Source organism: Gadus morhua, chromosome 7, assembly GCF_902167405.1.
Source record: "Gadus morhua chromosome 7, gadMor3.0, whole genome shotgun sequence".
NCBI lineage: Eukaryota > Metazoa > Chordata > Actinopteri > Gadiformes > Gadidae > Gadus > Gadus morhua.
The window spans coordinates 26605671-26630321 of NC_044054.1; the positions used below are offsets into that span (position 1 = coordinate 26605671).

The window sequence follows — 24651 nt, forward strand, 5'->3', positions numbered from 1 at the left end:
TCACTTTAAAGCATACGGGAGTGTTTTCATCCTTCACGTGTAAAGAGTAGTCGATGAATTAAAATGACAAGTGCATGATGTAGAGAAGTGTCCTCATCCTTCCCCCCCTACCCATGTCACAAACGGTGACCTTTAACCTCTCACCTCTCAGGCAGCCTTTCTCAGTGTATATAGCAAAACAGAAAGCTGCTGCCACAGTCCGCTCCACAGAGTGAATGCCCCACTAAGAAACATGTTCTGTGCAACATGTAAATGTCCTGCATACACACACATACAGTCCACATGTCACGGGCACGGGACAGGCGTGGCGCCACCATCCTCCTGCCCTACCTTGTGCTTTTATGTAATGAACAAAAGAAATATCAAAAGGAGCATTTGTTGATTTTAATATAAAAAAAAAAATGCATTGTGTACGTATGTGGCTGGCTCGTGCGGACTGTTCAAAATTATGTAAAAAAAAAAGAGAAAAAAAAAAGGTTGTATTCTGACAAAACAAAAAAAAACATTGGTCTGTGTAGAGTTTCTAAACATGTTGTGTTTGTAAAACGAAATGATATCAAAAACAAAAAAACTTCAACGGGAAGGGGTATGCTGGCTTCCATGTAAAAAAATGTTGGGTGAAGACAAAGATTCTTGAAGAGAAATAATACGAGTTGCCAATTGGAAATGGAAAGATTAAATGAAAAAAAAAGATTCCTTAACTTTCATTGGCTGAAACTAAACGAAAAGAAAAACATTAAAGAAAAGAGGCTGGAGACCCTGAAAATGACTAATGCTAATGTGTTCCATTCACTGTTGTAAGTGCAATGAGCCCAACTGAGTGTCTCCCATTGTGATCCCTGTGTGTGTTTCTGTGTTTCCCTTCTGTACAATGGCTGTAGTGGACCTGGTGCGTCATAACATGTAATGTGATGAATGACAAATTATGAACTTACAATACATTTCAATCAGGAATAAGAAATAAAATACAAATATATATATATAAAAGGGAAACAGGTGTGTTCGTCTCGTGGTTTTCTTAAAAATTATGTGGCACTGTTGACGTGATCTACTCTAACGGAATGAACCGGTCTTAAAGATATAACATTTGAGGCCCTTACAGTTGAACATATGTGCTGCTGTGATTATCAATAAATTCTTGAAAGGCGGTATCTTTGGTTTTGGCAACTCAAACGTGTTGTTTGACTACCTGCTGATTTCTGAACTTCCACTTGCATTTGTAGGAATCCTTTTATTTTATTTAGATTAACAAATCTTCAGTTTCCCTCCCTCAAGTGAAATATGTTCCATCTATGGTAAAATGTCTACTTCCATCATTTGAAGCGATAGTCTATACAAATTTGGCATTGCTGAAACATATCTTCCAATGCAGAGATGCAGGATACTTCCATGCTATAATATGATCGTATATCATATACAGTATATATATATATATATATATATATATATATATATATATATATCTTTGTATAAATATGGCTGCTTAAAAATATAGAAAAATTGAAAGGTGCATGAAGTACAAATACTTTCTGACTAGTATCTTCAAATACTTATTATAAATTCACTGTTCACTAGTCATATCCCATATAGAAAACTGAAAAAACAACACAAACACACAGCTGTATATCAAAACTGAAATTAGCATTTTATTAAGACATTTCCCCCCATATATTATTAATTAATCTATTTACCATCTAAGGTTACCCCTTAACTTCCCCCCACCTTAAAACAAAGTTATTTCATTTTGCTTTCACCAAAAACTGTTTAAATACTATATAAAAATCAATTGCACAGAATGCCATTTTGTGTTTACCTCTCTGCAATACATGTATAACATCAAGTCATGAAACTCCAAAATTTAACTAATCTTTGAAATACAGTTTAGAGAAAAATGGCCGCAGAAGAAACATAAAACCATGTAGTGTGTGTTAAATGGGATTATAGTATTATTAATAATATAGTAACATGTTTTTGGAAAGGAGCAATTACCAGGGCTAGAAAGACCACAGTCACAATAGGACTTTGAGTTATTAGACTGCAGCGTATGCAACAACGGACTGAAGAAGTAATACTAGTAATAATATTTATTTGTATCATCTGTTCAGTTATCTTTGAACCGCAAAGCGAGCAAATACTTCTCATGCCAATTTTGTTAAAAAGGAATTAGGCTTTAGAAAATGGACCAGTGCCTTGTAACACTTTCTAGTCTCAGTTCTTAGGAGAAGGGGCGGTGGCATAGTTTGGAGAAGTAGTTACATTCTGTCTGTTATCAGTAAATCTGAACATTTGATCATGTTAAAGACCTGAAAAAAACAAAGTCCAAAACAATATATACTGGAAATAAAGTCATACAATGGGAAATATGATTATTGTTTGACATAAACCCAAGGCAAGTCAAAGAAATGAACAAAGTATGCTACATTTGAAACACACTCAAAAAGGCAAGGCCACCTGTGTCTCAGTCCACATGCCTCTGGTAAAACAAAAAGGTGCAAGATGTGGATTTGATTTAAATCCACTTTGCTTTCTATGCAGTAGGATTGTGGATGTAGTGTCTCTTAATGTTCCAACCATTTACTGACACACGCGTACACACAACTACACATTCACTCAACAGATGAACAGTAGTGTGGTCCTGGCATTGAATCGATAAGTGTGAGGGAGGGTTTGATGAGGAGTGCACTAGGAAGAAGTCAATGGTCATCTCACGCTACAAAAGGCCATCTTCATGAAGGCTGCGATGATGCTTCGCCTCGGGGAAACTTCATATACGATTTAGATTTGTAGAAAAATAGGAATGTGTCATATCTATATCATATAGGTATATTATGAATATAATTTACTATTGACAGTAATCTGATGGTTGACGTTCAGAATAGTAGTTGTATGAAATAGAGAATGAAATCAACTTATGCTACCTGAACATTATGGAGCAGTGGCTGCATAATAATAAGTATGCCTTTAAGTTTATATTGGGAGTGTACATTCTGAAGTTGACCTGAAACACACAGTGTAAAGCCGCTCTTACTATCCATGCATACTTAACAGGCATCATGCCATCCATAGCGTTCAGACCTAAACCTTGATCACTAAATAATATCCTTTTTACTTATCAGTCTCTTAGAAATCAGATTCTCCAGTTTTGCCATGGAGACTGGTTGAGCCATCTCCTGTTACATTGAATACTGCTTGTGATCAGTGCATTTCAGGGCCACTTAACCTTTCTTAGGAAGACCTATATAGACCTGTATGTATAGTATCCAGCTCATTAAGCATTTGGTTTGCATGTGATGCCTTGCTGCTAAACCACAAGCATGGGGCTACTTTCTGCAGTGTACAGCGTCTTATAAGTAAATAGATTCAATATCTTAATTAGTACCATTTTTTTTTTCATCCCTCTCATTCTGCCTTCGTTATATCTACCTGGGGATTGATTTAATGGGATATCGATGCACGCGTCCACCTCTCTGACCCTCCTTCACCACTAGAGGTTGCTGCTCATTCTCAAATGACAGGTCACATTACAAGAGGGGGGCTGGTTCAGAGACACCAGGGATCGTGATGGCCCCAACACACCACACTGTGATGCACAGCGGTGATGGAGTTGGAATGTGTGGATTGAATTGTCTGTGTTGGCTTGCAGGCATCAAGTAAGGAAGAGGAGTTGGTGAGTGTTATGGTTCTGGTGCTACAGTCCAGAGAAGAAAGAGGTGAGAGCCGGGGAGTCTTGTGGTGAAAGACTAAAGTCTTCCCTTTCCTTCTAGTGCAGCCCGTTCAGACAGAGGAAGATGGTTGGTCAAAGACTTCACACTGTCTTCATGCAGGGCTTATCACTGTGCAACTGACGATCAAAACCATGGCGATGATGAAGATGATAATGATCAAGGAGATAGAGCCGCCATTGATCCTGAGAGGGATCGGCTGACGAAGAGGAGGAGGATAAGGATGGGGGGGGGGGGAGAGAAGAGCTTCAGTAGATGTTGGGCAGAGTCGCGTAGTTCCTGTTGAAGTACCCGCCCGTGTACAGCCAATCCGGGGAGCCGGTGAAGGGATTGTTACCCTGCTGGAACCACCTGGAAGCATTCGACACACAGGTAAGTGGACGTTGATCTCTGTGCAGGACACACCCAGAGTCGCTCAGGTACGGGACTGTGGGAAACCTAATCATCCCAAATGTCGGGGCATGGTTCATCTCCTCAAAACAAATGGAAACACGGGAATGATTGAATTTTTTATGAGATTCAAAGTGGGATTTTTTGTGTGAGCCCGTGTCATTCCAAAATAATTAAGCAGCAGAAGTCACTGAACCATCTCCGGGAAGACCAATCCACCAGGAGAGGATGGAAGGTTGAAGCAGTTCAAAACAGCCCCTCCTCTCTGTGAGGATCTCACAGATATCATCCTACACATGACGGTTTTACCCCAATGTGTGACTTTATTTCAAAATCATGTTATGAAGATGTTTTGAAGATATGGCTTCGACATTGATGTTGCTGGGACGATATAATCCATTAAAGTAAAGGTCTGCATTGTTGAAGACGCAACGCCGACTCATTTACATTTTACATTTAGGGCATTCAGCAGTCGCTTTTTATCCAAAGCGGCTTACAACGGTTCACGCACACGTCGGGAGCAGTTAGGATGAGGTGCCTTGCTCAGGGACACCTCGACACTCAGCTAGGAGGAGCTCGGGATCAAGCTAGCAACCGTCCGGTTACAAGACAACCCGCTCTACCCCCTGAGCTAAGCCGACCCCTCAAGTCGGGTGTTTCAATATTACTATATTTTTCAGCGGATTTCAATACTGGTGTTTGAATATGAATGGAATGGAATGAAGTAACGGGACTCGTACGGCTCTAACTACGAATCCCGACCTACGGATCCCTCCCTCCCGAAGTTGAGTTTTCTGAGGACAGAAGCGCCAGCCTGACCTACGGGTCCTCCTCATCCCTCCCCCTGATCCCGAGCCAGGAGAAAGAAGGTGTGTTGTACCTCGTGGACCATTCCTCTTGGCTCTTGGCTCTCTCCTTCCTGGACTCCCTCTGCTTCTGCTCCAGCCGCTCCTTCTCCCGACTGGCCTCGTCTGGAGGACACGCACAGCTTTGTTTAAACATGGCCGCCACTTGAAACGGCAGGCAGCAGGATGTGGCGACAGTGAGGCATTTAAAAGGACCATCTTCAAATCAAAGGTTATCATTCAGAAGATGCAATCAAGTTTTTATTATTATTTAAAAAGGACCAAATCGGTTGGGCTTACTAAAACACTCTTGCTTACAAAATTCACTGAGTTGTGCTGATTCTGTCTAAGTGCATTTTGACTGAATGTATCTGCCACGAATGTAAACAATAGCAATATAGCACTTTTACGTTTGGGATAAGACATTTTGTCAAACTCTTGTTTAGCACTGAAGTAATCCATGTAAAAATGCTAACTAAAGTTGACCATTTAAAAACAAAGTGCTGAATTTACCCATGTTAAAACAGGACTGAGGTTACCCATGTTAAAACAGGACATAAGTTACCCATGTTAAAACAGGACTTAAGTTACCCATGCTCAAACAGGACTGAGGTTACCCATGTTAAAACAGGACTTAAGTTACCCATGTTAAAACAGGACTTAAGTTACCCGTGTTAAAACAGGACTCATGTTAAAACAGGAGTTAAGTTACTCATGTTAAAACAGGACTGAGGTTACCCATGTTAAAACAGGACTTAAGTTACCCATGTTAAAACAGGACTTAAGTTACCCATGCTCAAACAGGACTGAGGTTACCCACGCTAGAACAGGACTGAGGTTACCCATGCTCAAACAGGACTAAGTTACCCATGCTCAAACAGGACTAAGTTACCCATGCTCAAACAGGACTAAGTTACCCATGCTCAAACAGGACTAAGTTACCCATGCTCAAACAGGACTAAGTTACCAATGCTCAAACAGGACTAAGTTACCCATGCTCAAACAGGACTAAGTTACCCATGCTCAAACAGGACTAAGTTACTCATGCTCAAACAGGACTAAGTTACCCATGTTAAAACAGAACGTACCCATCAAGCCGTTCTCCATGGCCCTGATGTCCGGCCGCAGGCGGCCGTCCGTGGGGGGCAGCGTGGCCTCCATGCCCGGCTCCATCTCGTTCAGAGACATGGCGAAGCTGGTGAAGTTGTACATCTGGGGAGGGAAGGACTCAGGGTTAGGGAGGACTGCCGGGGAGGGAGGGAGTCGGTGAGCATCAGCACCTGAGAATGAGTGAGTGAGTAAGGAAGCATGAGTGAGTGAGCGTGTGAGTGAGTGAGTGAGCGAGTGAGTGAGTGAGTGAGTGAGTGAGTGAGCGTATGAGTGAGTGAGGGAGTGATCGCGCGTATGAGTGAGTGAGTGTGTGTATCAGTGAGTGAGTGTATGAGTGAGTGAGTGAATCAGATAGTGAGTGAGGGAGTGTATCAGTGAGTGAGTGTAGGTGGGTGAGTGAGTGTAGGTGAGTGAGTGTATCAGATAGTGAGTGAGTATGAGTGAGTGAGTGTAGGTGAGTGAGTGAGTGAGTGAGTGAGTGAGTGAGTGAGTGAGTGAGTGAGTGTATCAGATAGTGAGTGAGTATGAATGAGGGATTCACCGTGGTGGAGTGTGTGGGTCTGGAGGCGATGCGCCACAGCAAGGTGCTCCCTGGTATGACGGAGACGGTGTCCTGCGACTCTGGCATGTCGTCTGAGTCGTCGTTCTCCTTCCTCTCCTCCTCCTGCATGCGCGCACGCACACACACACACACACACACACACACATTCTTTAGTTCCTTCCCCATTCCCAGGTGGCTGCCCGCCTTGTACTGCCGGTCTCCCAGGGAGCTAAGCAGGGCCTGGCAGGGTCCGTCCTTGGATGGGAGAGCAGGTGGTGCTGCTGGAGGTGTTGGAGGGCCAGTAGGGGGCGCCCACCTCTCTGATGACTCACTGTCTAGGTATTTTCTTTGTACAAGCAGTACTTGGATTTTGAGTATCTACTAGCTCTCCATTTTGATTGAAGGCCTCGGAGAAAATGCGAATGCGACAAAATAGCTTTGTGTTAAATTCATATACAAGTCTGTGTCTGCATGTTTCTGACCGGTCTGTGCTTTCTGCTCTCTCCTTTCTTCTCGTTCTTCCTGTGATTCTCAAAGGTTTGAGGATCCACACTCCACATGCACTCCGTCCACTTCCCGTAGATCACACAGTGCTTCCGTTTACTGGAGACAGACGGACAGAAAAATTGCAGTTAGGTTCCAATGTGCACTGGGTAAGATTTGAGTTGCAGAGATATATATATTTTTTTCTTGTTTTTTTTAAGCAAGCCCCCAAAAACGGCCCCTCCTCCATCTCTGCTCAGTCCCCCAGACTCTCCACCATTGAGAAATTTAGAATCGAAAATGTCAAAAAATTATAGTGACTGACATAATTCCCAGAGACCCGGTCGAACACTGATGACGTCATAAGGCAGTGACAAGATCATCTAATTGTCATGAAAACCTGTGGGTGAATGAATGCGTCTGCAGCCGATAACAATTTGTTACCTTTCCCAGGTTTCCTTTCACATACACCACGAGAGAAGACGAAGCATAAAGTTCAAAAGATAAGAAGAAAATTGGGCTAAAGGGGAGGAGAGGAAAGGGGAGGTGAAGCCCAAGGGAGGAGCAGCCAGTCCCTGGTGGAGTACCTCTTGTCCTGGATGTAGCCCTCCACCCGATGGAGCTCCTTCCCAAACATCCCACAGGGCTTGAAGTTCAGCACACACTTGTCGCCCGTGCTAAAGGGAGGGAGAGACACGGGGGGAGGGGGAGACACAGGGGAGACGGATGTAAGGTGCCTTGGCGATGAATTGGAGAATGGAAGGTTGTCTTTCTCGTATGACAACATAGCAAAAGGTTTAGAGGTAAGAGCTGTGCCGATTGCAGGGGTAATTGTCCTTTACGACGAATCGGGTGTGTCAGAGTGCGGTCCTGTAGTTTGGGCTGCTTAGCGAACGCGGCCGTATAAGTACCGTGCTTGTATAAGGGGGGAACCTGTGACAGTCCGTGGTTAAACGCGTGATCTTCGCGTCTTTATACAGTCGGCCGGTAGGGTTGCCACGGTGTGGACATTTTCACACCGAGTAGTACGCTCGTGTCAACACCGGTATAAATGGTATTAACTTTGAAACTAGGTCAACCGCCATCTTCTCCGTCAACTCTCCTCTCACACTCGGTGACAGCGGCTGGCAGCACGCCAATTCTCGGCGTCTTATAACGTTCTATATATAATAGTATAATTACATTTTATATATCATAATATCACGGCCAAAATCTCTGTGCGCCTCCGGATGGCCGTAGCGCGGGGAGCCTTCGCGGGGTTTGTTTACCGGCGTTGCTATGGTTACCGGTCTTGTAAGGAAGCGCGCCAATTCTCGGCGCGCCAATTCTCTTCCGCACAGAGCAGAACTGTGGCCTATTCTACACATTTTTTTTTTTTTTTATTATAATTATATTGTTCATTTTTACTGAATTTGTTTTTTATTACTGAAATAAAAATTAAAAAAACTCGGTGTTGCCGGTGTGCAACACCGAGCAATCGGTGTTGGCCTCAACACCGGTAACACCGGTAATACCGTGTACCGCGGCAACCCTATTGGCCGGCCCAGTAAAAGACGAACCGAGCAGATGTACCTGTGGTTGATGATTTCCACGGTGCCGTACTGTTCGATCCAGAGGGACCCCAGAATGATGTTGTGAACGCAGCAGAAGGGGTTGCTCCACGTGTAGGCCTCGTTGAACCTGGAGGGGGGCAGACGCTTAGAGCAGTGGCCTTTCGAACCAACCAGACACAGACACAGAGACAGACACACAGACAGAGACAGAAACAGTAACAGACACTGAGACAGTAACAGACAGAGACACAGACAGTAATAGACACAGAGAGTAACAGACACGGACACACAAGGACACAGTAACAGACACACAGGGACAGACAGACACAGACACACAGTAACAGACACACAGTAACAGACAGAGACACAGACAGTAATAGACACAGACAGTAACATACACACAGTAATAGACACAGAGAGTAACAGACACGGACACACTGGGACACAGTAACAGACACAGACACACAGTAACAGACACAGACAGACACAGAGGGAAACAGTGACAGACACGCAGAGGTACTGACTTGAGCAGTTCCATTGTTATTGTTCCTTTGGGCTCCGCCTCCACACTCTTGCCCCAGAACTTGAGCTTGGGGTAGATGGAGCCGTGAAAGACAAAGTCCCCGGCCAAGCTCTCCGCGTGGAAGGCACTGACCGGGGGGTGGTGGGACACCTGCTCCGACACCAGCCGGTACCCCTGGTCCTCTCTGGAGACCAGAGCACAGAGCACAATGGATGCATTGAGTTTTTCGATACTGCGCCATCCATCACAACAGATACGTTTTGATTTGCTTTGAAAACGTAAAAAAATTATAAATCATAAAAGGAACTGTGAACTGAAACATAAATTATGTTCAAAGAGATGTAGGTAGCACTCAAACACGTGTAGGCACGTAACATGCTTACACGTCAGACCCAGAGTTTTTGTTCTGCGAATCAACCGTACAAACCACAGTGACTGAGTGAGAGTGTGTGTACCTGGTCAGTTCGTAGGTCTCTCCCAGGAGAGGGTTAAAGGGTTTCCCTGTTCTGTCCCACTGAGAGGCGACTGCTGACACCGCAAAGGCAGCTACCGCCTGCAGAGAGAGACGCAAGCAATTTCACAAAAGCAACGGGACACGAGTGTGTGTGTGTGTGTGTGTGTGTGTGTGTGTGTGTGTGTGTGTGTGTGTGTGTGTGTGTGTGTGTACCTGCATGCGCTGTATGGAGTCGGGCAGTGTGCAGGCTTTGTTGAGCAGGTACGTGTGCTCCATGTACTCTGAGATCCTCTGCAGGAAGCTGAGAGGTTCGTTGAAGGCGATAGGCATGGTGATCTTGGACAGTTCCTACGGCAACAACAAAGCATCAACTTCTCTGCCCACCTTGAATCTACCATGTCTGGATTCCCCGACTAAGACAAGAGAATTCAGCAATCCTGCCAACATAAAAAGGTGCTGTAGGTAAGAGCTATAGTTTGAGTGTCATTGGTAAGAAATTGCACGATTAACAGTCAGCTTCTGGGGACTGAGTGAAATCCATTGTGAAATATCTGCTGAGAGTTGACTGTGCTTGCTTCTGTATACTGTATGTGTGTGTGTGTGTGTGACATTTTACAAATCATTTGATTTGTGACATTTTACTGCATCTTTATAATTGGCTGTAGTCAAGAATGAAATCATTCTTGACTACAGCCAATTATAAAGATACAGTAAAATGTCACAAACTCATGAGTTGCCTTGCCTATATGCAGTTTCTGATTATAAAGCGGCCCATTGATTTCTGACCAATCAGGGCATCTCTTCCCTGATTGGTTCAGGGAATCTGTCTTTCCTTTCAATCACAGGTGTGCAAAATGCAACACTTGCAGATAAATACATGGAGAGAGGACTCTCTCTCTCTCTCTCTCTCTCTCTCTCTCTCTCTCTCTCTCTCTCTCTCTCTCTCTCTCTCTCTCTCTCTCTCTCTCTCTCTCTCTCTCTCTCTCTCTCTCTCTCTCTCTCTCTCTCTCTCTCTCTCTCTCTCTCTCTCTCTCTCTCTCTCCTATAAAACGTAAGTCATCGTAAAATAAATATTCAAGCTGAGACACATTATGCACAGTTGTTTTTTTCAGTAACCAACTGTTGTTGAATAAGCAGCTATGAGCCATCAATTAGTGTGTTTTTAATGTGGCCTGTTAAAACAAGATAGTGGTACTCACCAATCCAATACACTTCTTCAGAATGCCCCAGATACTAACAGAGTTTCTGGGGAACATGGGAGCCGGCAACGCCGTCCTGACAATGAAATATATGACCAGTTAAATTGGACGTCTACACAGACCATATCCTAATCAGATACGTACTATAGTTTACATGCACAGCATTTTGGTGTGTTGAGAACCTTCTGTAAAGTTTACAATATCTGCTTGCTACATCAACTGAGTGAGAAAATGGGTCGGCAAAACTAGTTTGTGTTCACAGGCATTTTCAGAAAACAAAACAACAAACATTTTTCACATTTTTCACAGCTTGATTAAAATCTGACATTTAGGCCATTATCGTTTAAAACATCGTACACAGGCTGCACGGTACCCAGATACCAAGCACAGAGGGTAGCTTTACCTAGACGGGGGAATGGATGTAATGGAATGTCATCATCATGCCAAGAATATAAACCATATAATCATATACATATATGTATGTGATTATGGATATTATATACATATATGTATATGATTATGGATAGGTAAAGGATGACACATTTTACACAGTCTTTCAATTCATTACAGCCACAATACAATACTATACAAAAATATAAATAACACATATTTAGCGTTCTGTCACATAACCATTTAATTTGTTATGTAACACTTTTATGGAGATCTGGGCTCTACCGATAGTGCCTCGGTATCACTGTGATATGCACAGTGCGTCAGTAAAATCAGAACAGCTTGTCCCTAGTCAAATCATGAAGATCTGGTTTTGCTTGGCATCACACAATCCAAGAGAAGCTGGAGAAAGGGTAGAGGAAAGGTAAATGATACGATTTTTATTCAAGCTTTACATTGTAAACAAACCCACCTCAGTTGTGCCTCTCAAGCATTAAAGTTGGTAAATGTAACTGCCTCAAAAAAGATACAAAGCACGAGCAGATGGGTCAGTAGAGGAAATTAAGAGAGAGGAAGTGAGGTAGCCGATAGAATATGGGAGGTCTGGTGTGTCAATTATAAAGTTTGCCTGATCAGGGCAGGCCACTGATTAGTATCGGCTGATATAGGTTTTCAACAGCTGATCTATCAATCAACTTCAAACTTCATTTTTTCAACAAAAATGATTGCCTTGACAAATACTTGATTTCTTGTTCTACAGGACTACAGCCTCCAATAACCAGTATTATCCCTTAAAGCTTAGGAATTGAATGCCAACACTTTAACACAATCAGACGTCCTGCTTTGTGTGAAACCGCAGCTGCAGCTTGAATGGATAAAAAAAACAAAAGGGGCATGGTGTTTATACACCACAAGGCCAGAGTCAAGTAGCTTACTAGTGACCCAAGGAGAAAGGAAATCTCCATCAGCACAATGGATAGTTTAGTCTATATTCCTTGTTTAGCTTAAATCGAAAGAGCAAGGCCTTTACAATGCCAGGGTTAGGAGTGGTCAAATCCAAGCTACTCCTCCCAACAAACCAAGCCCTACCTAAATCAATGTCTACTGTTTGAATAGAAAGCCAGTCATTAGTCACACAACATGACAGTCAAACGACCAGGCACGTCAAGTCAACAGTGGCACCAAAACTTGAATGATTAAAGTAGAGTCCTCCTTAAACTCATGTTAATGTATGACGCTACATTACCATAAACTAATTTTAATGTATGACGTTAGATCAGCCATCGGGCTTGTGTCAACGTTTGACGGGCAGCACGATAAGTAAATAAAAAGGCAGCATATCCCCCCCCAGCGTCTTTCTTTCACGTGCACAAACAGAGCCTCACACACAGAGCCAGGGTGACGGAGCGTAGGGGGTGGGGGAAGGGGTCTGTCTGTACCGGTGCTTCTTAGTGCCGTTCTCCCTCCTGATGGAGCCATTCTTGGTCTGGCTGCCGTAGTCCATCCCCGTGGCCTCCTTGAAGCTGGCCTCCGACATGCTCTCAGAGGACTCGTCTGAGTCCAGGCCTGGCAGCCCGAGGGGGGGGGGGGGGGGGGGAGAGGGGGAGGGGAGGAGAGGGGGAGAGGGGAGCAGAAGAGGTTGTGAGTTCCATACCCACGGCCATGTCATTGATTTGTCTGCGGGAGTTCAAGGGGCGGTGACAACACGAGATAAGCCTGGTTACGTTCTCTTCACGCTTTACATTTCTATTGGAGGCTGACTCTATTATACAATGGATAGAATATCAAGCTTTTTACACAATCGACTGTCTGCGATTGGATGCAGCGCACACACAAACACACTTATTTACGTTGACGTGAATACAAAACACATGAAATAACTTGTCAGTAGTATGTGAAAAATAATGCAATGCAAAGATGACAACCAAAACTATAACAGATACACAAGGAAGCCACGCGCGCACACACACACACACACACACACACACACACACACACACACACACACACACACACACACACACACACACACACACACACACACACACACACACACACACACACACACACACACACACACACTTTTTGGCCTGTTGAAGTTATGTAAGCGATGGGAAGTTGAGGTCGGCCAAAGGCTTGAACCATGTCATGGTGAATGAACAGATTGATTGTTTTTTTGTAACGCTGAAACGCTGACACTTCTGTAAAGCCTTGTGATGAACGAATGACAGGTGTATTGCAATGCTCACCAGTATCACACACCACAATTGTTGATCTCGTTCAAGGTGGATTACAGGTAGACTGTGCACATACCAGCCGATCTAACCAAGTATCGCTTGGCTGGGATTCAAGATTCAACTCTTCTTACTGTATATTAGGGGTGGGAATCTCTTGGCACCTCACGATTCGATTCAGATTATGAGTTCAACGATTCGATTCTAAAACGATTATCGATGCAACAAATTTTTTTATGTACATTTCCATGCGTGAATATATGTATACATCCGAGTTTGCTACTCAGAGTTTGCTAATCACTTCCTACTTTATGACTATCATTCAAGACATAAATATGAATTTCTATGAACAATGCAATAATCAATGCAGCTTGCCTTAGAACACAATATGGAAGTTAAAAAAATTGGTTTCAGTTTTCCTTTCTTTCTAATCTTTCTTTTCTATGTCATTAAAGAAAAAGCTGCTCTTGAATTAGAAGGAGTTCTTGTGTCTGGCTGTGAGTTTGCATGCATGCTATGCGTAGGCTGAATCGCAATCGTGTCAAGACAAATCAGATTGGACAATACAGACGGAATCGTTCCAGAGAGAAGCGCGATACATCGAAGAATCGATTGTTTTTCCCACCCCTACTGTATATAATTAAATACTATACAATGCAATGGGATCCCTGTTTTAATTGAACCCATCTCAAGCAGCCGTGGCCAGTCAGAGAATCAAACACCCAAGCCAATACATTAGCCTGCCCGTATGTAATAAAGACTTCATAAGACAGCTGGTTTGTTTTGTGCACAGTGGCCTTCATCTCAATTGACCCAAGCATTTGGACGTATTCACATATTCATCAGTAACACTCAAATAAATTAGCATTTTAATTATGTAACAATAAATAAATCACATGAATTTAATATAATTCTACCTTCAACAGGCAGGAATACATCAAATGAATGAATACATTTGTGGTATGCGTTTTATCTTGAAGTACTATATCAGTAATGGTGCAGAAGAATATGCAAACAGCCATAATTGGGGCCATGTTGATTAGTTGGGTGGGGAAACCATGCCAACTCAAATAATTGTCTATCGCCTTGGTGCTAAATCTCGACGGAGAAACATTGAGGAACAATGTCTAGCGAGCCGTGACCTTTACGGCATAGCAACTGCGCATGCTGCATAAGAGACAAAACAGCAGGTTGAGACCGCTCTACCTGAAAAGCTGCATTCCTGTCGCATACCTTATCTAGGCTGACGTGGAGCCATTCACTTCGACGTCGTGGTCAAAGGCACAGAGGAAGAACGAAAATATGCTGTTGTTGTTTTTTGTATTTGTTATTATTGTGTTCTAGAATCCCAAAAGGACCAGGACTAGGATTTTGAGAGTTGATGCAAATGTTGTGTAGTTTGGAGTCTATTCAAAGGATTTTATGCATTTTTATGCAAGAGGAGAAAGGGGAATTGCACATTGATTGCAGGAAACAATTATGTAAAAATTTAGATGAAAAAAGATTTTGATTAAAATGTTCTTATAAATACTGAAATATGACCTAACTTGCTGCTGAAAATCAAAATCAAATGTGCAGTTTCACCATTTAAAATCATATTATGCTTTAATGGGCTGTTTCCATACCTATTTGAAATGATTGTTGGATGGAAGAGTAAACCATATCGAGAGCCATATCCATTTCCACTTTACTTGAAAACCTAGAATATCATCTTCTAATAAATAACTAATTGAACCTTCCAATTAATAATAAAGGAGGGCATACTGTCTGCTACTATTTCAGATGAGCATAATAAGCGCATGACATAAGCCTACAAACAAGCAGATAGTGTTATGCACATGAACTTACATTAATGAATTCATCTATACAGATGGGGTATTCATTTGACATTTCATCGTAATCCCACACACACACACACACACACACACACACACACACACGTTTGGGATTGTTGGGGCAAGACAATACACCTCTGAATTATTGACATTAATCATCATCCGACCATGCAGGTTAGGTTTCACTAGCTGGTTTTGTTGTGCCTCTATGATGGAAAGTCTTGTTCATCAGTTAGGTAACCCAGGACACCTGCTACTACTGTTCTAAGGCATTCCAGGAGTACCCTATACATGCCGTGGTCAACTATACTACACTCAGAAACAGAAATAATGTCAATAAATGATTTTGGATCCTGACACAGACAACACAGTTCTGTATCGACTAGAAAGAGGCCAAAGGGGTTTGAACCCCGGCCGTCCTACGATAGAACCACAAAACCCGCCACTGGCTGGAAAAAGTCCAAGCACCCACCTGTTACGGCATCATAGAACTCATCATCATTGCTCATCTTCCACGATCAAAGCCCAGAACTGTAGAGGACAGACCGGGAGCTTCTAGAACATGTTCCTTCGGACCCCTTGATGACCCGGGTCCTGGGCGGGGAACGGTTAAGTTCTCGGGAAGGTCACCACGGCAACAGTATAACTTTCCGACCGCAGCATCAATAAAACGTCCCAATGTTGAACGTTGTGCCGGGACCAACAGGGCTGGATGAGAGAGGGGGTTTGAGCTGGAAACAAAAGGGCCGGCCGGACGGATACTTCTGTTTCATTAGAGGCTGGATACTGGATGTACCTAAAGCTCCTTTTGGTTGGGTCACCTGTAGGCAAACATGCAAAATAACATCAGAGTGTTAGATTTAGTAAAGGGGTGTGAACATCAGCGACAATTGATCACAGTCACTGCTTTTTGTTTTTTGGTCTTTGGGGGAATTGCATGAAGGAGATATTAAAAAGCTAGAGCCTTAAATGGTAGGTAATAGAAAATGTAAATTTTTTGCACATCTGCTTATATTATTCCCTTTTATCTCAGTTTTTCAAATAGAAAAACGACGTAATCTTATGCACCCAGCAATCATGCCATCGTTTGGCCCACTGCCAGTGTCTTTTTGAGCACAGTGTTCTAGGCTCAGTAGATCTCAGTAGAAGAACCCTTACGTATAGAATTGATGTGAATCGGGACTCCTTTTGAAACAGGAATCTGGATTGAATCGGATACCGAGACACCGAAAGATTTACAAACCTACAGTCAATGCACAGCCTCGGCTTATAAAGTTGCTGTTTTGTAGACATAGAAATGGAGAACGCTATTTATGTTCCCAGTGATCCCAGAGAACAATACGCACTCAGAGTTCCGTGTCATCAATAAGTAACAAGTGTGAGTATGTTATATACAGGAACGATATAAAGCATATCAAAGCAGTCAAGGCTCGCACATTGTCCGTTGTGGAAGTAGATGGTAGGCATCGCTGTCATTTGTACATGATCGTTAATTTAGCCTCATCCAACTGACCTCCAATGACCTCGAGAGCGGTTGGCATCAGTAAGCATAGTGTTGATTAGGTTGATTATGTGTAGCCCTTCAGGTGAGGGGGGGGGGGGACGACATTTGTTTCTAAGGAATGTCAATATATAAACTGGAATATCCATTTTCATTGCCATTATTCAAATAATATAGTGTGCATAGTAGTCGTTGCTGCAGGCATGGGTAGGGTTAACTCAAACATAGCATAAGTTGTAGTAACTGGCTGAGGCATTAGAAAACTATGCACTTCTTAAAATTTTAAATGAATGATTAACTCTCATTAAGGATGTGGCCGAAAGTCAACAGGAAGTTATTTGACCAACAGGTCAATTTTACTTTTGCATATCTCATTGCACCGATTATAGCCGGCTCAAACATTAGGGTTTGAACCATTACAATGGTTAACCTTCTGCTGCTTTATTGGTGAGCTGTTAAACTATCAGACACAAAAATATAATCGTATCTATCTAGTAGTCTTCTTGGTAGAATGAACGCCTGACTTTTGAAGAAAGTAGGCAAATGGCATTTAGTAGGAAGTATATTCAAAAAGGTTTTTAATAAGGTATTTCATACACAAATTGCATAAAATGTAGTCCTATAAAGCTATATGTCTGACCGATGAGACCCTTTACAAAGTACAATTTGTGAAGCAGAGAATGAAAACATAGCTGCCTTCAAATATTAATGACACTCAATGTGACCTGCTCTGTGTATTCTTATGCATTTTATTTAACTCTCGAATACATTAAGAAGCTTTTTCTGTCCGCGTGACAATATACTTTTTTAATAAATTCCATTTTGCTGCATTTTTTTGATTGAACACGATTGACCACCTTCATAAGCCTATGTAGCCTACGTATTATAAATGGTTAGCTGTGCCGTGTAAACTATGCTAGCTGGCTAGCAGGTGACTAGCTACTAGAGTAGTTGCACAAGAGGCCTTGGTGAGCATTGATCTAAATTTGCCCTTGTCGTTACAGGATAATTTCTAAAAGTACTACAACAAAAAATGTGTGGCCCAAATATGGCAGAAATTTGTCTTCTGGTTTTCTCTTTATTTTAATGTGCATGGATTATTTTGCTACTTGATCTATTTTTAGACCAGCTACTGTTTGTATCACAAAGGCAAAAATAAATTCCATCTTTTGACAGAATACCTTGAAAATAGCACTGATGGTGATGTTTTAGTTAAAATATATGGTACCAACATTAGAAGTACAAAAAGTAGAACAGAGAATGACAATTAGGTGTACTTAACAAGCAGGCAGATGCTAATCTAACATGGTACAGTACACTTAATTTCCCAGTTAATAACCAATTATATTTCACATATTACAGAAATATTGTCCATAGCTCTCTAATAGGCCGTCGTATTATTTCACTCATTGCAGGCAGTGTAGTCCAAGGTGAATCAGAAAGCATACCACCTTGGCACACCAAGGGAGCCAATATCGCCCAGAATTTTTGGTTGGTCCTCAGGCTAACAGAGGCTATTACATAACCGTGACAAACATGGTACCATACACACAGCTCCATAGATAAGTAGACACCCAATAGCCTCATACTCTGCTACTGGCAGGCTCCTACTGAAACATAAATAGGCAATTTGTTATCATTATCTGCGCGGTAATCCAATATGAATGATGAAGTTGTGTTCCTGCGTGCACAAGTAACGTACAACTATGGCCACAGACTAATCGGTCCGGATCTCCAAAGCCTAAGGTCCCGGTGGGACCTGCGCCCAGCCACAGGTTACTGCCTGCTGCTGTTCAACAGACAAACAACCGGCCGGCGAAGACGTAACCCAACACTAAATCACTAAAGCGGTTAGACCTGAGGCAAAGCGTTCCCCAGTTGATCATGCACTCATATACTTGCTAATGAGGATAACGACATGCCTAGCGACCCCGGCAGTGCAGTCCTGAGAGGGCTGAGAACAACATCTAGAAGCCGGTGGGACACAGCGGCTTATTAACAACGGAAAGACCAACGATGTCTAGTGAATGAGAGGCTTCTACAGTACCCAGTGACACACTTTCTTTCAAATGTTCATTACAGATGCACTTCGGATTAATGAAACTCCTCTGCCTGTAAAATCTTTAGCAATTGTTTTCTCACACACCTAGTGATCAAAACATTTTTATCGGCTATTTAAAATGTAATGCAGTGTTTCCCCCAGCACTGTATGGTTAAAGGCACCCAGTGCAACTTTCGAGGCTTAAAAATAAACATTCGATTTCTAGTCTTTTTTACACGTAGTAAGTTTCAATAACTCCATACCATTACATACCGACATTCAAGCAGCAAAGATGAGACGTCGTTGTCTGGTGAGAACTGATAGAAAATCGATAACAACAACAATGCCGCCATTTTCTTTATTTTTTGTAACCTACAATAAATAAAGCAGGCTTCCAGTCAATGGAAAAATGGCTTCTCCCCACCGGCAATTGTTGTTGTTTACGATTTTCTATCAGTTCTCACCACAAAGCGACGTCTCATCTTTGCTCCTTGAATGTCGATATGTAATGGTATGGAGTTATTGAAACTTACTACGTGTAAAAAAGACTAGAAATTGAATGTTTATTTTTCATTGAATGTTTACATAAAGTTGCACTGGGTGCCTTTAAGGCGGCCGCCTTAACAACAATAGGGCCCCGCCTTGACTACCAACGTATAAAATATATATTAGAAAAAAAAGATACATATATATATATATATATATATATATATATATATATATATATATATATATATTATTTTTTATAATTATGCATCCCCCCTTGACTACCTTGACTAAGACATTTTCCTGGGGAAACACAGTAATGTGTGTGCAATGAGCCTCGTGAGACCATCCTGATCTCGCGAGCTCCATTGCATTTACTCGCAGATCAGTCTGGGTAACCTGCGATGGAGAAAATTTGGAGCCGATCGCTAAATGACCGGCCAATCAGCGTTTGTTTTGAGGCAGGTTTAGGTGTGACGCAACGAGAAGCGACTGATCAGTCTTAAAAAAAACAACAACAGGGCGGCTTCCGTTGATCTGATTAGTTGATTTGGCCCGTCTATCATCAACATAGGTGGGGATAGACAGATGGTTTATCCAATCAGCTAACCAGTATTTTCACCCCTTCCCAAAAGTTCTCCAACGGAAGGTTCCCAGATGGATATGCTGAGCATATGCGAATCAATCCATCTGGCAGAGTCAGGTTAGTGTGCCATCATTTGCCATGTCACTTAAAAAGCGTTTTGGACTATATTAGTCTCACACACACACACACACACACACACACACACACACACACACACACACACACACACACACACACACACACACACACACACACACACACACACACACACACACATTATAATGCCATTATCCTGCTGAAAGTAGGCGAGTACAGGGCATATCACCGCCCACAATAAAGGTCTAGCTGTTGCAATGTGAATGGAATGGTTACCTAGATAATAAGGGTGTGCACATGCGGGCTGACACACACACACACAGACACACACACACACACACACTGTAGTAACATGAGTCAGCAACGTTCCTGCAATAATTGAAACAAGCTAGGATGGCCCATGTCACTCACACACCCACACACAAACACGAAACTATCACACACCCTCGATCATCAGCAGCCTCCCGAATATGTGCCAACTGAAAGAATAAATAAAAAGGTATTCAACGCTAGATGCTAACCAGACTGTGACAGCTATAGCCAGCAGAAGCCCATTGGGAGGTAGCCAGCCCCATGGTAGTCCACATCCATGCTTCTCTTTCAGAGGAGACTGCTGCCATGGCAACCAACTGAGAGGGGGCAATTATAGGGCCCTGTGTAAAGAAGAAGCCACAGAACAAAGTGACAACAGGTGCTCAGTCTCCAGGTGGACACCAGGCCTCCACTTCAAAATAATGCACTATTGTCATTACCCCAGTGTGCTCACATTACCTACACTGGTGGGACATGTACACGATGACACACAAATGCAAATATATTGTTTCATGCATATGGTTAGATTTCCTGCAGAAAATCGTTCATGTTCACTGTGCAAACAGCACAGACTTCATGTATTTTGGATATTGTGGGGTACCCAGATATCTAATTCGAAAACAGTAAACTGGCTGGCAAGATTGTTCACTTTTAGCATGCATCTATCCTAAAATGAAGCCTAACATCAACCTTGCCTTGTTGTGCCTCGTTTGGATCTGCTGTGGTTACCAAGTAATCAGCAATGGGATAGAGAGACTAAAACGTTCTTATGATAAACAGTGTTTCAGGCAAATGCTCAAACAGTATCATGGCCAAATGTTTCAGGCTTCACCAAAGAGGTCGTTGGATAGAGACAGCAGCTCAGCTGTCGGTGTATTACCCAATAGGTCCTTCGGAAAAGCCTTAAAGGCTGTTTAAATGAATAAAAGCAGGTCTTTAAGACAACATGACCCAAAATAGCCGTTGTTCCTTGTTAGCTCATTTCCCTACACATATTATGCATCTGAAATCCTTGTATGTATAGCATGCAGTCAGGCTGTAGAATGCTGAAGATTGTCTTTGAAAGCTTAATCTTTCACCCCCAAGATAACTGTTATCTTCAATTTTTTTTGCTCCAGTCTTCATTTTCTCAAAATCTGCTATTGCAAAAATACCTCAACACTTCTTCTGTGGCGTCAGCAGTGTTCCCGTAGTGGTGGAGTTTATTGAGTAGACTACTAAACTAGGTCCTCAGTGTATGTGAATTTGGGAAAATAACCATAAATTAGATCCCTGAGGAAAATGAAAAATGAATGAGAAGAGGTGCAAGCACTTGACTGCAAAGGCATGTCTGGGGGTATGTCGCTCGACTGGCCACCGAGTGGGAGGAGTGGGGTTAGTGAGTTTATTCATTCGTTTTACGCGATTTCCTATTAAATGTCAACGTAACTTATGTTTTGGATCAAGCTTAAGTTTCAGCTAATGCCATTTTTATGAGTCATAATGACTGCTGACCAACATGTCTCACCCGTAGCAAATGTTTTATAAACATCACATATTTTTTTCAGTTGGTTAGTTGTACATTTACATGTACAACTAACTAGTTGTACTAACATCCACACATACAAATAGTTGCATCTATGTATTGTTCGACCAATATTTAGTTTCAAGTGACACTGCGATGCATCCCACTTGAACTTTAAGAGAACAGAGTTCAAGTAAAGGGCCAAGTTTAAGTAATCACTAACACAGAGGAATGGCCTTATAGGACTTAAGTGTGCAGTGTTACGAAATAACTTTAACTTCATAACAAAACTCGACAGCGGCGACGAGAACATACCGCCAGTGCTGAGGGAAATATAAGCGTCAAGTTTAACACTACATGTTTTGCCAATGCTCTAAAAATTCAAATCTGGTTGAGCAAGAAAGACTACATAAAACGACGACTACCCTGAAACTCTCGTTGGATCAAATCACCCAGCAACTAGTTGTCTACATGAATAACAAAGGTCCCAAACCTCAGTCGAGGCAGTCTGCTAGAAGTATAGCAAATGGGGAGCTTTTCTGTCACGTTCAGATCGGGATGAAAGGTGTCAGGCTAGTTAGCGAGCTTCTCTTCTACAAAGAGATAATTTGGGACACAAATAAACAAAATCATATTCAAAGCTAGCTAGTATAAACCGCTTAAATTGCTTAAAAATTAGACGGCCTTACCTTTGAGGCGCCAATTAAATGTTACGACGAGCAACAGAGATAAGAGAAGACCAAATATTGATGTACTACTGTGTGGATAGACACAGCAGCGGAAGTCGCTGGAAGGGAGGCCGTACCAAAAGTACGACAGCCAATAACCTGTTAGTGAGCTCGGGTCATTGACCAACCAGATGCACGTAGGCGGGCTATTGGAACGTTTGCCAGGTAAACGAAAATTATCGTAAATCGACTTAAAATCAGAGCAGCTCGATCAGAATTATTACAGTAGTCTGATATCCGAAATGTATTGATAATAACTTACCAAACCAACTACTTCCTAACTCTTGAAATGACAACCAACAAACTTACCACCACACCCCAATTGTTGTACATTCCAAGAGTCGACCGTCATTATGTCTCTACTAGGCCAGTTATCTGATAGAGTGGACTTCACGACTTTCTAATGAAAACGAAATAAATAAACAAGGGGATCTTGTTCATAAGAACGTGCACATTGCTTAATGTTGACATATTAAATGGCGATGTTGAAATAAAACACTGTCATTTGTAAGATGCCATTATAGCCTGTCATTGCCAGACCAATTCGCAAATGCAAATGATATGCATATGGAAGAGCAATGGAACATGATCTCGCAGATTCGTCTTGTTCACAGACTAGCCTTTCAACAGTTTTCCCTATTAAATCATGGACTGATTCTCCTGTTTTTGTCAAGTCTGCAATTACCACACAAGAAAACCAAGAGGTGAGTGTAACAACTTCTAGAATAGAGGAAATACACACACACACACACACACACACACACACACGCGCGCGCACACACGCGCACACACACACACGCACACACACACACACACTCACACACACACACGCACACTAATATTAGGGTTTAATTTAGACTGCATTCCGTATCTGGTGTTGAATGGTAATGTGGTGTGTCTGTGTGTGGTGAGTGTGAGCGTGGGCGTGAGCGTGAGCGAGAGAGAGAGAGAGAGAGAGAGAGAGAGAGAGAGAGAGAGAGAGAGAGAGAGAGAGAGAGAGAGAGAGAGAGAGAGAGAGAGAGAGAGAGAGAGAGAGAGGGGGGGGGGGGAGATCGAGACAGACAGACAGACAGACAGACAGACAGACAGACAGACAGACAGACAGACAGACAGACAGACAGACAGACAGACAGACAGAGCGGGATTGAATATAAATCGAAAAACGATGGTGAAATTGAATAATGGAAAAAATGAATGTTTGATTATCCGCGGTGAAACTGGCAGGCAAAAAGAGTTAACAACGTTTACTACAACTTCATTTATGGCACCCTTAAAGAACATCTGGTTTTCCCTCAAGTAGTCATACAAAATTAGCTTTCAGTCATAAAGTAGTTGGTCCTCCTTCGCTGCGAATTATTTTCGCTTATATTACCTTATTGACCGCTAGGTGGGGGTAGAATTCCATGAAAACTTTGCAGAACAGAATCCGGAGGTACAAGACCATATATTTGCAACGTTTTGCAATAATAAGTGTGAAGGAAACCTGCACTTGGATCTCGATTGTATCTTAAAAGGCCACTAACTAAAACTGATTTTAAAAACTGCACAGCTCAACATGGCAAAATGTTGGCAACATGAATATCATGAACACAAAATAGACTGCAAAATAGTATATTAACAACACACCCAGGAATGCCCTCCAATTACCAGACGGAGGACAACTAGCGAGCGAGCTCAGCAGTACATTCCTCTGTTTCCCTACAGATCATTAGTGAAATGTGCTTTCTCCTTGTTGATGGCCATTTTCTGCCTGAACTGCTGGCATGGTTGCCTCCTCTTCAGCGGTTCATACACTCTACATGTCCCGCTGGGACAAGCCTGGAAGCCTGGCGTGCACACAGGATCTGGAGTATTAAACCATATATGATAATAATAATAATAATTATAATAATAATCATAATCATAATCATAATGTATAAGACATATTGATGCTGACTGTTCTGCTTTAAATCAGTTGTTAGCTTTTTGTTGTTTGACTGTCATTCTGTTTTCATTTGCAAATTAGCTTTTCGTATTCTGTATTTTGGTTTCCTTTTTTGTGAAGCACATTATAAAACCTTGTCTAAGTGTCTTATAAACATTAATCTGCTGATAATGCCATAAAACAATAATAGTCTG

At 42.3% G+C, this 24651-nt stretch overlaps 1 protein-coding gene across 2 annotated transcripts; it reads right to left on the reverse strand.

Annotated features, from left to right (window-relative positions):
- Positions 1-1620: 1620 nt before the first annotated feature.
- On the reverse strand, positions 1621-22592 carry LOC115547382 (oxysterol-binding protein-related protein 2). 2 transcript variants are annotated; one of them, XM_030361577.1, is made up of 14 exons: positions 22495-22592; positions 15752-16100; positions 12650-12776; positions 10821-10896; positions 9835-9969; positions 9623-9720; positions 9169-9351; positions 8664-8771; positions 7679-7768; positions 7091-7211; positions 6609-6731; positions 6046-6169; positions 4993-5083; positions 1621-4073 (listed from the first exon to the last, which is right to left on the reverse strand). In XM_030361577.1, the coding sequence occupies exons 2-14, from the start codon at positions 15786-15788 to the stop codon at positions 3971-3973; spliced, it is 1416 nt and encodes a 471-aa protein (XP_030217437.1). In that variant the 5' UTR covers positions 15789-16100; positions 22495-22592; the 3' UTR covers positions 1621-3970. The 2 variants fall into 2 exon arrangements, with proteins under 2 accessions (XP_030217437.1, XP_030217438.1); XM_030361578.1 differs by lacking the exon at positions 15752-16100 and having other exon boundaries at positions 22495-22571.
- Between the last annotated feature and the right edge of the window lie 2059 nt (positions 22593-24651).